Source organism: Nothobranchius furzeri, chromosome 19, assembly GCF_043380555.1.
Source record: "Nothobranchius furzeri strain GRZ-AD chromosome 19, NfurGRZ-RIMD1, whole genome shotgun sequence".
Lineage (NCBI taxonomy): Eukaryota > Metazoa > Chordata > Actinopteri > Cyprinodontiformes > Nothobranchiidae > Nothobranchius > Nothobranchius furzeri.
In genome coordinates, this window is record NC_091759.1 from 14,391,403 (window position 1) to 14,407,245 (window position 15,843).

Here is a 15,843-nt window from a genome sequence, read left to right on the forward strand (position 1 = left end):
AAATAATGCTCACTTTCATGGTAAACCACCTAATGAAAAACCCCATTTCATGTTTCTGGAGTCGATCTGAAATCATGACTCTGAAGCTGCTGTTGCCATGGTGATCTAGCCAGCCCCAAAGAGATCCCCCTTCAAGATACAGAAACCCCCCAGCTTTCAGCCCAATTGAGACGATCCATCTCTACGTGTCGCATCTGTCTCAGATCTTGTCTCTTCATTCTCCCTCCACCTTCTGCGCTGCACCGGCTGTTTAGCTCGTTGCAGCTTTGACTTGATGAAATCTGCTGCCTCAAACTGAGACGGTGAATCATCGCAACTCAGCAGTATCACGTTGCATTAGGCGCCGTTGTAAGAGACATGGAGTGAAGGTGATGCACTGCAGCCAGATTCTGCATGTCTGAAGATGGTGCACACATCAGCAAGCTGCTCCCACGAGTGTTTAATGGATTTGTGTGAATTGGGGAGAGGTAGAAAGGCAACACAGCTGGGCTCACTCGGCGGACAGGCAGTGGAGTGTGTTGGCATTCTCTGATGGGTTCTTCTATACAACTATGGTTACACAATGAACACGTGGCTGTTAATGAACACACTAAAGTGACTGCTTCTTTACACAAAAGGCACACACACACACACACACACACTCCTTTGGAACTAAAAAAATTATTTTTCTGTGTTGGATCACTTGTGGATTATTAGACAGCAAAGCCAAAACAAGGTTAGACTGATTTACGTGGTATCCTCTGGTAACTGAGCATCGTTTTCTGTGGGGACAGAATACGATGTGAGCGCCAGGATTGTCCTACTTAGTAAAAAATGAATGCATGAGCTACCATCTGTGAGGATTTATGACCTGCAATTTTTTAAGGAATTTTAATCGGAATACTTCAGAAAAATCCTTCCTTCATTCATCTGACTTGCTAGAAAAGTGACTACAACAACTAGAGCCAAGTGTTTGTGATAACTCGTGGTTAGGGTCAGGGAGCCTCACACATCCCTGAGTTTTTTTCTACTCTTCTTTGTGGAATTATTTTATTTTATTCACATTGGAGGGTTTTCCAGAATGAATGGCTAGTTTAAGGTCAAAGGTCAGACGTTTTCCTGGTGTATAGCAGAATTCATGGCTCCAAAGCAGAGCCAGGCCATCACATCATCACATCACATTTGACTGATTGAATGAACGTCTTTCTCTTAAAGTAGTCGTTTCACACTTTCTGAAAATTTCAACTTTTACCTCAATAGTCCAGAAAATATTTTTTCCCAAATTCTGAGAAATCATCAAGATGCATTTTGGTAGACATGGGATGAACCGTTTCTGTTTTGAACCTTGTTTTTGAACAATGTGTTTTTTCTGAACCTTCCTAACAATGCCAAACCATCTCTTATTGTTTAATCTGGATTAAGGTTTGGGTCACAGTCCTTTTTGGCCTTGAACTTCTTCTGAACGAGGCACGGTGTGTTTCATGTTTAGTTCTTTTAGCCTAATTCTTGTTGTCAGACTTAATTCTAGACACTAATCAGGCCAGGGTGTGGATGATGAAACTGAACTCATCTTATATATATGTATATGTATATATATATATATATATATATATATATATATATATATATATATATATATATATATACATGCATATATATACATGCATATATATATACATGCATATATATATACACACATATATATATATATATATATATATATATATATATATATATATATATATATATATATATATATATATATATATACCCACATATATATATATATATATATGTGGGTATATATATATATATATATATATGTGGGTATATATATATATATATATATATATATATATATATATACATGCATATATATATACATGCATATATATACACATATATATACACATATATATATATATATATATATGTGGGTATATATATATGTATATATATATACCCATATATATATATATATATATATATATATATATATATATATATATATATATATATATATATATATATATATATATATATATGGGTATATATATGTATATATATGTATGTATATATATACATATATATACACACACATATATATATATATATATATATATATATATATATATATATATATATATATATATATATATGTGGGTATATATATATGTATATATATACATACATATATATACATATAGATATACATATATATAAGAAACCTGAAATGGTGTAGATTAGGACTGTGAGAAAATGTTGTTACACTGAAGTTGTGTAATATTTCATGTTATGATACTGAATCAATATTTAAAAGCAGTGTGTGATTTTTTTTTTCACTGAAAATTTACATGTAAACATTTACTGTATTTTTTGTGTAGTGCAACTCAAACTCTGACCGCTAGGTGGCAGCCGCTTTTACACCCTTCACTCTGATGGATCGAGATCTTGCGATGAAACTGGATGTGTCTTGGAAGTGTCGGAACTGAGTTTTCCAAAAAAATTCTGCCTTAAAAATTGAAAATATCAATTGGCTTTTAGTATTGCAACATATCGTATTGTTTCTCCTGTATTGGGATATCGCCAGATCATTGCCAGTACACGCCCCAAATGCAACTACTTTTTCACAGCGCTGAATAATTGTCTTTTAATGAGGCAACGTCATTATTTACATGGTAGTTGCGGCACATAATCTGCCTTCAGATCAACTCATCCTGATCTATCCTGATTTTACCACCTGAAAAATAAGTCTCAGTCATGATTTGATAGGACCAAGGCAGTAAAGAGATTCGATATGGCAAAGCAGCAACTCGTTAGGCCTCCTCTTAAGACCAGCAGCATGCAAACTTTTTTCAGCCTCAGAATGTTTATGCATCATCACTGCCTCCTAGCTGTAGTCATCCGCATTCTGAATAGAGCTGGTCTAAACATGTAGGCGGCTGTGAATGAGTGGTTGTTCTAAGACAAGTACGCTGCGTCAACAGTGATTACACTCACTCACAAAGGGTTAGAGGCAGCGCTACACCTCTCTCCCTCTCTGTAACTGTCTTCTTGAATATACAAATGCACGGGGTGATGCTGGAGAAGACCAGCTGATGACAGATTACGTGTGTTTGTCTGACAGTCAGAAAGCCTTGGCCTGATTTTAGCCTCAGTTAAATGTTAGTGTTACAAACTGACAGTTCTGTGTCTGCTACTTCTAGACCACGTTGCTGCTAAACTGGCAATAAATCACAGTGATTATTATTTTATCCAATTAAATGTTAAGAGACACGATGAAAAATCAATTGTTTCAAGAAGAATACATTAAAGGAGCAATATGTAAGAATGCTACAGTTTATCCCAAAACAGTCAAATGTGTCATTAACGCTGGAAGGAAGGTTACATAGAAACCTATTTCATTCTCAACGGAAAGTAGCTATTGTTTACAATTAGAGAGTTTGTGAGGTTGCCAAGTTTGTGCCGAGCTAATACTGCAGCACTAGCATTTGGTAATTCAACACCGGCAGACAAAAGCTCCAAAGTTGTTCAAAGAACTGAAGCCAGTAAACGAGAGCGAACCAGAAGTTATTTCTTGTACTCCTGAAGAAGCCACAGCACCTTTTTGGTTTACTCTGTAATCGGATGAAGCAAGCTAGAGGCTAACGTTGAGCTAACAATGCTAACGATGAATTAGAAGCAAATACTCTGCCCTAAATATGTCTCAAGTTACTTTTTCAATTACCAACAACTCAATATTACAGTTAAATGTGTGTGTGTGAGGTGAATAATGAATCAATGGTGGCATTTGCCCTCCTTTAATGAGTTGTTCAGAACTATAACAACAAGCTACCGTAAAACACCCAAAAGTGCTCATGTTTTAATTGTTTGCTGCTTGAGCACCAATCCCCCTTATTAATCTATCAGCTTACTATGTATGACCCGCCTTCGTTATCTAGAATCTTCTGGCACTGATCAGTAACGGGCAACAGCCATGAAACTCGTAGAGCGGGAATGAAATGTGATTTTTGCTATAGAAAAAGAGACTGCAGTAACCAAATGTGACCACAGGATGTAATTTTTTATGCCGTTCTTACATATTGCACCATTAAATATGTTAATTCAAAGGCTTGGTATACATGAAATTAATACCGGGATTAAAAAATTCTGTATGTTGGTTTAATACAACACTTTCTCTCTTTCTAAAGAATATCAGTTATTAAGACATTTTTTACCGTGACATTTATTCTAAAAAGTTATATTTAAACCTTGCCTTTTATTAGCATTTCCCAGTTTATTCTTACAGACTCAGTTTTTTTTTGATTAATTGATGAAAAGGAGCAAAATATAATCATTTTATTAGACTTGTGTTGCTACGTTCAAATAAAAATAAGAACCAGAAAAATGTGCATCCATCCAAAGGAAATTTATTTTATGACCTTAAATAGGATTTTATGGTTAAACTGATGATTAAATTTTTTTTTTGTTTGTTTTTTTAAGTTTGCCAGTGAGCTCATTGCAAGGGTTTACAGCTGCAGAAAGTCCTGGCTGCAAAGCCGTGAGGTCACTTCAATCCCGAGAATTTATTTTTGTAGCAAAAACACATAAATGTGTGCCAGTGCCTTAAACGTAAATCTGAAAGGTTTGGGTCTTCTCGCTGTGCAAGCAGAACTAAAATAGTTCCACAAGCCCGTGCAGGTGAACAGTGCTGGCTTCAGTAAAGCAGGTCAGCAAGTCCTGGAGGTATCTGGGACACGTGTGGGGCCACCAGGAGCGATCTGCTGCTCTGTAGTTTGGGTTAATTTAAGTTACGATCTTCTGTGACTGAAATATTTAATTAGCGTCCTCCCTGTTGAAGAAAACTGACAAACATACAGATTTGGCTCATCATCAGCTCATTGTTGCTGCTGAGACATGTCCTTCATGGTTTTTACATTTGATCGTGCTTTTTGTTTTGACAGCCAGCTGCTGTTTTACTCGTGCTTTCTTAGATGCATCTCATGTGCACATGTGACAGTCAGCTACACTCCGTACCCACATCAAGACTCTGAACTGAGCTGCTCTTGTCCACAGAGTTATTAATGAATAGAAAAGATTGAAATTACATAAAGCACAATATATTACATACCAGATGTGAAACCATGAAGGTTGTGACCAAAATTACATAATATGGCTGAGGTAGGCGACACTTCGTCCACCCATCCACACACTGATGGTGAGCTGTGTAAACCTAGATTTGTGTCTTCAAAGTCACAGAGTGACACCTTCGGACATGTGTTCATCTATTCGCTAATCATAGATAAACGTCCAGATAGCCTCGATGAGCTCATTCTTCATTGTTTGCTGCTTGAGCGCCAGTTCCCTGTTGGCTTTTATATTTGTATAAAACAACTGAGAAGCAAAGTATGACGTCACGTTGCCTCATTATCTTTCTTTCATGTCTACACATGTTTCGTTGCAGATGGAGAGAAATCAATACTGAAAAACCACCTGGAGCAGAAACCACAAGCACAGTGGGGCTCCATGGATCCTTCCAGAATAAGCAGAGGTCCCCTTGAGGATATCAACTCACCTGAACAGTGAGTGCTCATATTTCCATAGCGCCTAAGCTCCCGCATCCTATCCTCCTTCCTGTAACTCATCAGACTGCACGTCACATGTAGAGCAACCACATGCAACTTTCAGGCAGTTGCTGTGGCAACGGAGCCCCGTGAAAGCATGGCTCAGCTCTGAATTTCTCTCTCCCACGCCTGTCACCAGACATGTGCACTCGTGAACTGCCGGTGTGCAGGAAACACTGCACACACTCTCCATCACATGCAGGCTGATTGATTTGTTGCCCCAACTTGAAAAAGCTGATGTCACGGACACTCCGAACACTCGTGCAATAAAACATGTGCATCCAGTTTCATTTATTATTCATAAGGCAGCAAAACAGAGGAGTGACGACTTCATCAGCAGGGAGAGGGGACATTTCATGCATCATTGAGATTTCTGCCTCCTACGGTGTTTTTTTTTTTCTGCTAGAACCGGGAGCGGGATGCCAGCTGGATGGAGAGAGAGGCAGACAAAGAGAGTGCAAAATTAGGAAGTGTTACAGTGAAAATGATAGACTAAGAGAGACCGCTGTTTCGGTAGAGAAGAGGGGAGGTAGAGACCCACATAGGTTATATAACAGCTGCATGTGAAGGAGCTCTGAAAATAGACGGGAGGAGAACAGAAGTAAAGAAACATTCAGAGCCTTTCCCATTCCACATGAATGTTTGATCACGACGAGGGAAGGGCGATGAAGAGGCAGCAAGAGAGAAGGTGAAGAGCAAACGAACAACTAGAAGTTAGAATAGATTTAAACGGGACAGAATGGATGCTACCTTTAAAAGATGTTTGTGTTTCCATCTGGTTGGGATCAACACGAGACATCCCTCCATTCATTTGCTCCACAAGCTTGGATTTCATAACCCCCTCTTGTAATTTTTACATAAGCATTAGTTTTCTTGGAGACGACTGGCGGTGGTGAGACGTTGTGTGAAGTGTCAGCAGGCTGAAGCATGAAACGCTCTTGTTGACAGATGATCCCAAAAGCTGGGAGGGAGTGGTGGGACATAGACTCAAGAAGAAGGGAAGCTCCAATGGCTAAATGTTAAATAGACATGAGGTGGCTTTTTCAGTAGGGATGCTTGATATTGAAATTTTTTTCCCGAAATCCAATACACCGATATTGTTGACTCTTAAATAAAGATATCAATATATGCTGTCCCCCCCCCCACACACACACACACACACACACCCCTGTGTTACCATGCGTGCTTACATTTTAAACTTTTTATAAACAAAGTGAAAACTACTTCAGTTTAGTTTCGTAATAGGAAAAGTGCCACGTTTAGTTTGACTCCAACAGCAGCAAAATCTCATTATCCCTAAGCTAAGATGTGTTTATTAAAATAAAATTAAATTAAACGTTATTTTATTAAATTTCATAGACTTTCTTAATCCCAAAGTGGGGAAATTGACTTGCAGCACTTAGAGAAAAGGAAGAAGAATAATTACAAGCTTACAGGTAAAAACACAAAGGTCAGAAGCTGTTATTTCAACCTTCAACCACCAAAAACAATGAATAAAAGGAAACTTGGGTTTCCAGAAGTTTGCAGCATGAAGGACCCAGACATGTTAATGTACATCTGGTATTGAACGCATACTGAATAATATACTGAAAGTAGCTGAAGAGTTTGATGTATAATATGTGTATGGTATGTAAAAGTTGAACATGAAAAGACTGAAAACGGATTATTTTTCTATATTAAATTTTAATGCTAATATTGGCCGATATTATTGATGGAGCAAGAAAATCGAGCATCTGTACTTATCAGACTGGGAAATTGCTCATATTCACCCTCTAAACCATCTTATCTGTATTTTTTAAACTACATTTCTCATATTTTATTAACAAAACCAAAAAGGGTCACTCTAGATTTCCCACCGCTAGTTTTTTTTTGTAAATTTGGTACCATAAGTCCCATAAAAATACAATATTTTGATCTTTCTGCTCATAACATCAAATAATTCCTGATTTGTCTCCTAATCCTTCTGTCACCCTGAACAGTGTGATGATATGACCAAGGCTCCAGAACTGAGCACAGGTGTTTCCCGTTGGTTTGTCATCGATATTCTGCGATGCGATTTCAAATCAATGCACAGAAATTATTAGGAACAGAATATTCCATGAAAGCAGCTCATGGAGCATGATGAATTAACGTGATGTCCTGATCAAATGGGTTGTTGAAATTAGGACAGTGATTGAAGTTGGGGCCACTGACTAGATCAGAGCTGCAAACATTCATTTGTTCTGATTGAACTAGACAGTCTCACAATGATTTCAACATTATGAATATAATAGGTTGTCAAAAGGGTTACCAACCTAATTTTTCTGTTATTTATCATCATATCTAGAATGTAGCCTTTTATTTCTAAGATTAACTTTTTTTAAATAACTTTTAATTAATGTTCCAACATTTTACAAGGACACCCTATCCCTACATATTTATAATTTTATTTGGACTTTTTTTTACCCAAAGAAATATTCACTAAACCTAACGGTTTAAGACAAAAGCTTAATTACAGTGCACCAAAATGAGTAAAAACAAATTGTCCCAGCAAAACTCTGTTAAATAACTGGCGATTGCCAATAAAGTACAAGAAGGTACGTGCAATCATTCCCTTCTAAATGTGTCAATGAAACCAGGACAACACAGATAGATGCTTGGGACCTAATACCTGTAATCTTTGTGTTCATTCTCTTTCTGCACACTGGTGACTCCAACTTTACGGCTTTTCAATGATGACAAATTATTCAAATTATTTTCATTTTTAATTAATCTTTTTATCAAAAGTAACAACAGTTGAATTTGGTCCATTTGTTTCTTTGTAGCTCAGCTCTTCGTCAATAAATCTAACATCTTTGGAAAATCCCATGAGCCAATCCAAATTGGTGCCAATCGTGGGTTGAGCAGCAGAGTTGAGCATGTAAGTTACGTCCAGAAAAAACTAGCCTGACTTCATGTGCCAACGCCAAAGAGCTTATTCTGCTACTGACTCAGGGATCGTTTACTGGAGTGGATGGTTGAAGTTGGAAGAAACACGACATATTGGCGATGAGTCCGTGTTCTGCCTTCAACATTTGGATTGTAAGGTCAAAATGTAGAGGGGACTTGGATAACGCTGTGCTGTGCTGTCACCACAGGATTCAATCTCATTGTATATCCCCCAAGATGGTAATGTTTGCCCTACAGAGCAACTGAAGACCTTTAGATTTATTGAAGGGTTTTCTGAAGACTACCTGAATAATTTAGGATTGGAGAAGATGGAATGGCCCCATTTAGCACTTGGGATACATGAGCTTGGGAGTGCTGTTTAAACCCAACAGAACCACACTGCCTGTTTAGTGACAAATGCTGGTTGAGGAATGAGGTAACTTCCCACAGCAGTGTGTGATCAAGCTGATTTCAGACTAGGGAGAAGTTATCAGACTGTTGTTTGAGGTTGTTTCACTTGCTACAGAGGACCATGTTCATTATCTTTCTTCATACATCAATCATCCAATCCAATAAACAACACCAACGAAGAGTCCAGCACTTCGGCATTGGCTGGGAAGATTTAGCTAGTTTTTTCCTGGGTTGCAACTAGTGGTGTGCATCTCTACCTGCCTCACGATTCGATCCGATTCCGATTATCTGCCTAACGATTCGATTTGAGTCTGAAATGCATCACGATTCTTCACACAAAAATGTTCATTACTTAATAAAAGCAGTAGAATAGTTTTCAATTTCTTTTTGATTTCGAAATCCCTGAAAAACAGAACATTCATCTATTCACTATAGTGAGCAATAATGTTTAAAGTGTGCTGCCTATAATTACTTAAATAATTCAAGAAATAATGTTTTCGGTAGAGCAGCTTTAAGATAGAATATTACTGAACTTAAAAAGAGTAAACAAATACTGTGTTAAGTGATTCTTTCACATCCAGGATCCCAAAACAGAAATTAGCCCAGACATCCGATTTAAATGTAACGGGTACATCTTTGATTACTGGTACTGTTGGCCCTGTATCCCTGTCCAATTGCTTCTAGGACAACGCAGTGCGCATGTCATTGCAACTCTGCCCCCAGAAGTAATAACTCAAAATTTTATTGTCCTCGCATAGACATAGACCAGGGGTCGGCAACCTGTTCCCATCCCGTTTCCCACAGTAAAGAAAACACTGCAGCAGCCACGGCGTTGTGGGCGGGGCCTACCCTCAGACAGCAGCCGGTACCGGTCACTCGTGTACGTCAAAGTTATCTTTCATAAGAAGATAATCAATAAAACGATTTATATAAAGTGGATCCAGAAGTTGTAGCCCGTCTCTGCCGACAATATTTTGATATTTTTCACCCTGTTGGTGGTTTTACTGAGCAGGTGCCACTTTTGTCATACGTTTCATTTTTAAAACATGTTTAGACTGTTCAGAATACAAATCCAGGCTCTGTCATGTTTGATTGTTGTAATTAAACTTTGTAGGTGGGGAAGGTCAGAAAAGGATCCGATCATTTTGTTTTTCCCTCATTTACAGCGACGGAGATAACGGTGCAGTGCTCCTGGCTCTGGTGTTAATCATGTTAAATTATATCTATTTTCACAAGAAAACAAAACAGTTAAAAGCAGGGCTTGTGTTGTGTTGACCGGATAGTTCCCGTTTTATGCAGACGAACTGACATTTTATTCGTTTCGCGCAGATGTAGCTAAATCACTCAAGAAAAGATTCCCATCTAAGCTGGACACTGAGCTCAGCGCAGCTCGCTGTCAGTGCGTACGTACGGCGCACAGTGACCTGAAGATGTGGAGAGGGGCTTTGAGCGCATCGCAGAACCAGAGCGCATGCAGGAAGATTCCTCCGACTGAAGCGAGACTTGTCACGTAGAAAATGTTCCCTGATTATGAAACTTTGGCTGAATAGCGCTTGTTCCTGTCTCCAATGTGGCGACACATCCAGGAGCCGTCTGAGGAGAATCCCAGAATCTCACATCCTCGTCAGCTCAGAACACGCATATGATTACGCACAAGCGTGACGCGTCAACCCGGTCTCACAGTAAGACCGGTTTGGACCTGTTCAGGTTTACGCAGACAATCTTTACATTTAGAATTGGCTTACAGATGTAAAATTAATGCAGTAAAATATAAAGCATTTCATTTAAATATCCATTCATTATTTTACAAGCACAGAGAGCCGCATCAGATGGATGGAAGAGCCGCATGCGGCTCCAGAGCCACGGTTGCCGACCCCCGATAGGGAGAGAATCTCATTATGTCACGTTGCTGCATCGATGCGGAATCACGCAAGGCTGAATCGTGATGCATCTTAGAATCGATCATTTTTCCCACCTCTAGTTGCAACCCACTATTGAATTTTCCTAAGTAAGTAGGAGTAAGCAGACTTCCCAACAGTATAAGACTTATTTTCAAGGTGCATTGCTACAACAAAGACATGGGTGATTTTTTTCAGATTTTGTAATGTCTAACTAACAACCACACACAATTGTAAGATCTAACAATTTTCCTTCCATTTCTTTATTTGCAGCATACAGCGTCGACTGTCTTTGCAGCTGCCCATTCTGCACCATGCATACCTACCTTCCATAGGTGGGGTTGATGCCAGCTGCACCAGCCCGAATGGAAGCCCAGGTTCCAGCCCAAGGCACAGACACATGCCCCCCTCCTACCGAGTAATGGTCTCTGGCCTGTGAGCTTCGGCATCCCTCCCACCTTGTGTTTTGCAGAGGAGACACAAATGGTTCTTTTTTTTCTACAACGAATAGACTGATATCGTCAGCGTCTGTGCGTATTTTGTCTTGGACCATATAAGACTTGGGGAGAACAGAATGAGGGGGGACCAAGTTTCACTCATTATACCTCTGCACCCCCAGTCTCTTGAGAACTGAGTGTCGGTCCTTAAAAACGTTTGTGATTAACATCCCTTTGGCCATCTTCCCCTCAATCTAGGCCTATACACGTATGCACAGTCAGACACAGACAACACAGATACAAATGCACAAACACAATGACAGTCCAACAGCTGCGGTGGACCAGCTCTAATCTCATGTGTAGCCTTATCTGCTTCAGAGGGGATTATTTGTTTCTGTCAAATTTTTTTATCTGTTGTATGTACTGTATGTGCTTGCAGCTACATCTGAGCATGTCATCGAACTTGAGCATTTTAGTGCTTCAGAGATTGGATATTAGTTAAAGAACAAGAAATGTGCAAGATCCTACAAAACAGAAAGACACCACCCCCTTTCCAACCCTGTGCAGACATGTAAATATCATCGTTTCCAACATTGATGTACTGTAAAATGTGTATATGCTGTGAATGGATGATTAAAGGGGTTTTTAAGTTTGAACTGTGTAACAGAAGCAAGTAGATATGAACATCTCCATTGAAAACCTACAAAACAAAGTCTCCTATACATCAGAGGAATACCAAATACATTTGTTAGCGTAACTATTATTATAGTAGGTTACAGGCATCAAACAGACGCATGTCATATTTGTCCAATCTGGACGTAGGTTCACAGTGCTCTTTTTTCTGTTTTGCTCATCATTCCGCTGCTAGTTTATGTTAGAGCCCCCTTGTCAGGCTTAGCTGAGGCTTCCATACTCTACGGCTGGTTTGATTTATCTTCAGAAGGCATGTCTTACAGAAAATGGATGCTATGTCTTTTAATAGGTCTCCTAGTATGTGTTAGAAAAATAGAACAAAAAATAAAACACCACAGGATTTATTTTACATGTTACATAATAGGAAATGCACAAATACAGATGTTCACTTAAAAGCCAAAAGAGCACCATATGATTTACAGCTAAGGATGCATGAATTCGTATTGAAACCCACGGGTTTATCCATATGGATTACTAAGATGTCATATCTAACTACCATTCAGAGCATTGGGGGTGTCATTGACCTAGAATTGGAAGAGTTTCTAAGGAATGAAGCAAATTCAGAAGAAACAAAACTAAACGAGGGACGGTGGAAAAAATGTAGGTTTACTGTGGGAAACCTGAATTTCCATCCAAAGTCATAAAGGCAGTAGACTCGTGGAGGTCTGGAGTTCTTAGCCCCAAGTGACTGTAGCTTCAGTTTCCATGCAGCGACGCCACAGCTGTTGGTCACGGAGGTGCACCACAAACACAGGGCTTTCTTTCACAGATCAGACCAAGTATCCAGAAAAAATCGTTCATGCTTAGCAACAGTGAACATACCTCGTTGCTACAGAAATGTAAACCCGATGAAGCGTCGCGTGTAACGTTTTTTCAAGAGTATCGTTGGTTTTCACAAAACCAGGAAGTGCAGAAGGAAAGCAAACTGGAACTCTGTTGGAGGGGGGTGAAATACTTTTTTATCGGCAGTGAGAAGGTTCGTTCTCAGCATATTGTTTCACCATTGGTGTCTTGGTTTTTATTTTTTAAGGCGTTTGTTAAACGCTGTGCCTGTTGTCTTATCTTGTAGCCTGCAGGACCCACACTACGTACTCTGGGTCAGGATTGCGCTTACCCAGCAACGTGCATTGGCCACACATCTGTAAAACTGTACAATGTGTCATAGATCAACTTAACGTGTCTGTGAACGGGACAGTGTGGGGCGTAGCTCCGCTTCCAGCCCTCGTTTGTGAACACTGGTGGAGCGGAAATACAAACAAGCAGAGACCCAACTGCTGTCAGACATATCGGGGTGACTCCCACTCCTCCCCTTCCAGGCCCTGCCACGCACAGGAGCAGGGAAACCCTGAGCACAGAATCTCCAAGGAGTCACAGTTCCTCCTGCACCTTTGCCAACCAGAGAATCACAGTTACAGAAGATGTGAGTGGGGAGACGATATCGAGAGGGTTGGTTCTTCCTTCAGGAGAAATAAAAAATAAAAAAAACAGCCAACCTGCACATTTTATATATGACATTATATGTGATTGTGTACAATTTGCTGATACCCTGATGATGGTGTCCATGTATGGAGTATTTGGTATTGGCTTTCTCAAGATGGCATGAAATAAAATGTATAACTCACAGAGTTACCTCTGTTTTTGCAACTGTTGTGACAAACCCACTCTGTTCCATCTTCTCATCTGCAATTTGGTTGATTCCCTTCTGAGTTTTCGTTAATCCTGCCGTCAACGCCAAGATTCTCAGTGAACAAACTCGACATATTCCTATCAAACTGGTTAAGCACCTGTTTACTGAGAGCAATAAAGCTAAAGCAGCAGCTACTGGTTAATTTTAATGAAACCACCCCTGTAATTTACAAAAATACTAAATTATTTTTTCTAAACCATCCAAAACCCCAAAAGCAGATCACGAGGTGTCATTTCGTTTTAATGCATGTATTCTGTTATCAATCATTTCAGTTGTTTTCATGGATAAAAATAATGTTCAAATGCCATTATTGTGGGTCAAGGGCTCGTACTATCCTGTAATGAAGAGCGCCATGCTGATGGTTTGTATTTGCCACAGGTCTGTTTACCTTTTCAGTTGGAAAACCGATGTGACATATATAATAATATCTTTGTATGTTTCATTGTCAGGTTCTCTGGAGAATACAACTTACAAATGCAGAAATATAATGATATGAAAAGTTTATTAAGTGGAGAAACACAAAGGTCCATTCTGTTACTGTTTTGTCATTTCTGACGTGGGCATCACGTTCAATCCCAACTTTAAAACGATGAACAAAACTTATATTAATGCAACTTGTTCAAGAGGGGCAATAACTTGTTTTCTTATTATGGAAAGAATAGAGAATTATATATATATATATATAAATAAATAAATATATGTATATGTAAAGATCCTTATGTACGTTCTCGTTTTTAGGAAACATTTCACAAAAATGTCACAAGGGTTCTTTAAAGTATTTTTTATTTACAGTATCTGTAACAATGTTATGTACAGATCAGCAGGTCTAGATATGAAGAAGTTGTGTTAAAAAAATAAAAATAAAAAAAAAGCATCACATTTGAGACACCTGAACAATTTTTTGTTGTTGTTTTGAGGACAGGGCGGGGATTTGAAAAACATTCTTTTGTTGTTGTTGTCTGAATGTTAAGGGCAGCCTTTACTTTTCACATCATCATTAAATAAAGTGTTAATTAAAATAAATCCGCGTTTGTCTGTCTGTGGAAGTCAATAACTCTTGTTTGGAGAGGGATGCAAAAGTTCATGATTTTCCTTAATAAATCGTTTTTTGTTACAGTAAAAAAAATCTGTTAAATATATCATAGAAGACACACACACAGTGATACTTGAGAAGTGAAACGAAGTTGAAAGGATTTACAGAAAGTTTGAAAGAATTGTTTAAACTAAATTAGGCAGATTCATACATTTGGGCACCACAAAAAACAAATTAACTACATTTTTAGTAGATCCTCCTTTTGCGGAATAAACAGCCTCGAAACGCTTCCTACAGCATAGCTCCCTGTGAGAGTCTGGATTCCGGTTGAAGGCGTTTTGGACCATTCTTCTTTACAAAACATCTCTAGTTCATTCAGGTTTGATGGCTTCTGAGCATGGAAGTGCAATATCTCGCTCTGACACCGCTTCCCCTAAAACGTGATGGTGAACTATCTTGGTTTTCAGGGCTTTTGAAAGTTGTTTTGAGACCCGGTGTTGCTGCCATTCAGAGAATAATCAGAGGAGGGAAACGTACAATTGGCCCTTTTAATATTCTTTCTCATAATTGGATTCACCTGTATGGATATGTAGCATGCAACCATTGACATCACAAATGACCAGAAATTAACTTTTAATTTGCAGACACAAACATCTCATCTGTCTGGCCTCCATACAAGAAGCACTGCACAGGGCCTCGCCGCCGGACAAAGGACACATAAATGTCCTAGCTACCATATCTTGGCTGGAACTAAAGTCATGCGGAAGGAGAGACTTTCTGCACTTCCCTCTGAATTAAGTTCATCTTCCGTGAATCATAAATTACTTTTTAAATCTTTATAATTGCATAAGTGTCATAATCATCTCTTGTTAAATCCCAAAGTGTTTGAATTATCTGTGCATTAATTAAATTTGTGTTAAAATTAATATTTTATTATTTTATCTTATATCGTATTTGTTGATTTTACAAGTGAATCTATCAGTAAACTCGTACATCATAAGATTAATATTAAGGTCTAACATACACTTCACATAAATGTTTAAAACATTTCCACTTCACACTGAGAGTTGACCTCTGAGCGAAGGCGTGATTTCCGAGGTTTTGTTAACGCCTCTTTAACGTGTCAAATTCCAGTTTGTCAAAGTTTATAAACAAAAGTTAATGAAAGCTAGAACACTTCCTGGTCTAGTCTAGC

At 38.6% G+C, this 15,843-nt stretch overlaps 1 protein-coding gene across 1 annotated transcript in view; it reads left to right on the forward strand.

Annotated features, from left to right (window-relative positions):
* gabbr2 (gamma-aminobutyric acid (GABA) B receptor, 2) overlaps window positions 1-14,638 on the forward strand; it is a 297,532-nt gene extending 282,894 nt beyond the window's left edge. The window contains exons 18-19 of the mRNA XM_054744978.2: window positions 5,423-5,540; window positions 11,072-14,638. Of these exons, the coding sequence (XP_054600953.1) occupies window positions 5,423-5,540; window positions 11,072-11,237 (284 nt within the window). The 3' untranslated portion in view covers window positions 11,238-14,638. The remainder of the gene's footprint in view (window positions 1-5,422; window positions 5,541-11,071) is intronic.
* Window positions 14,639-15,843: the final 1,205 nt, after the last annotated feature.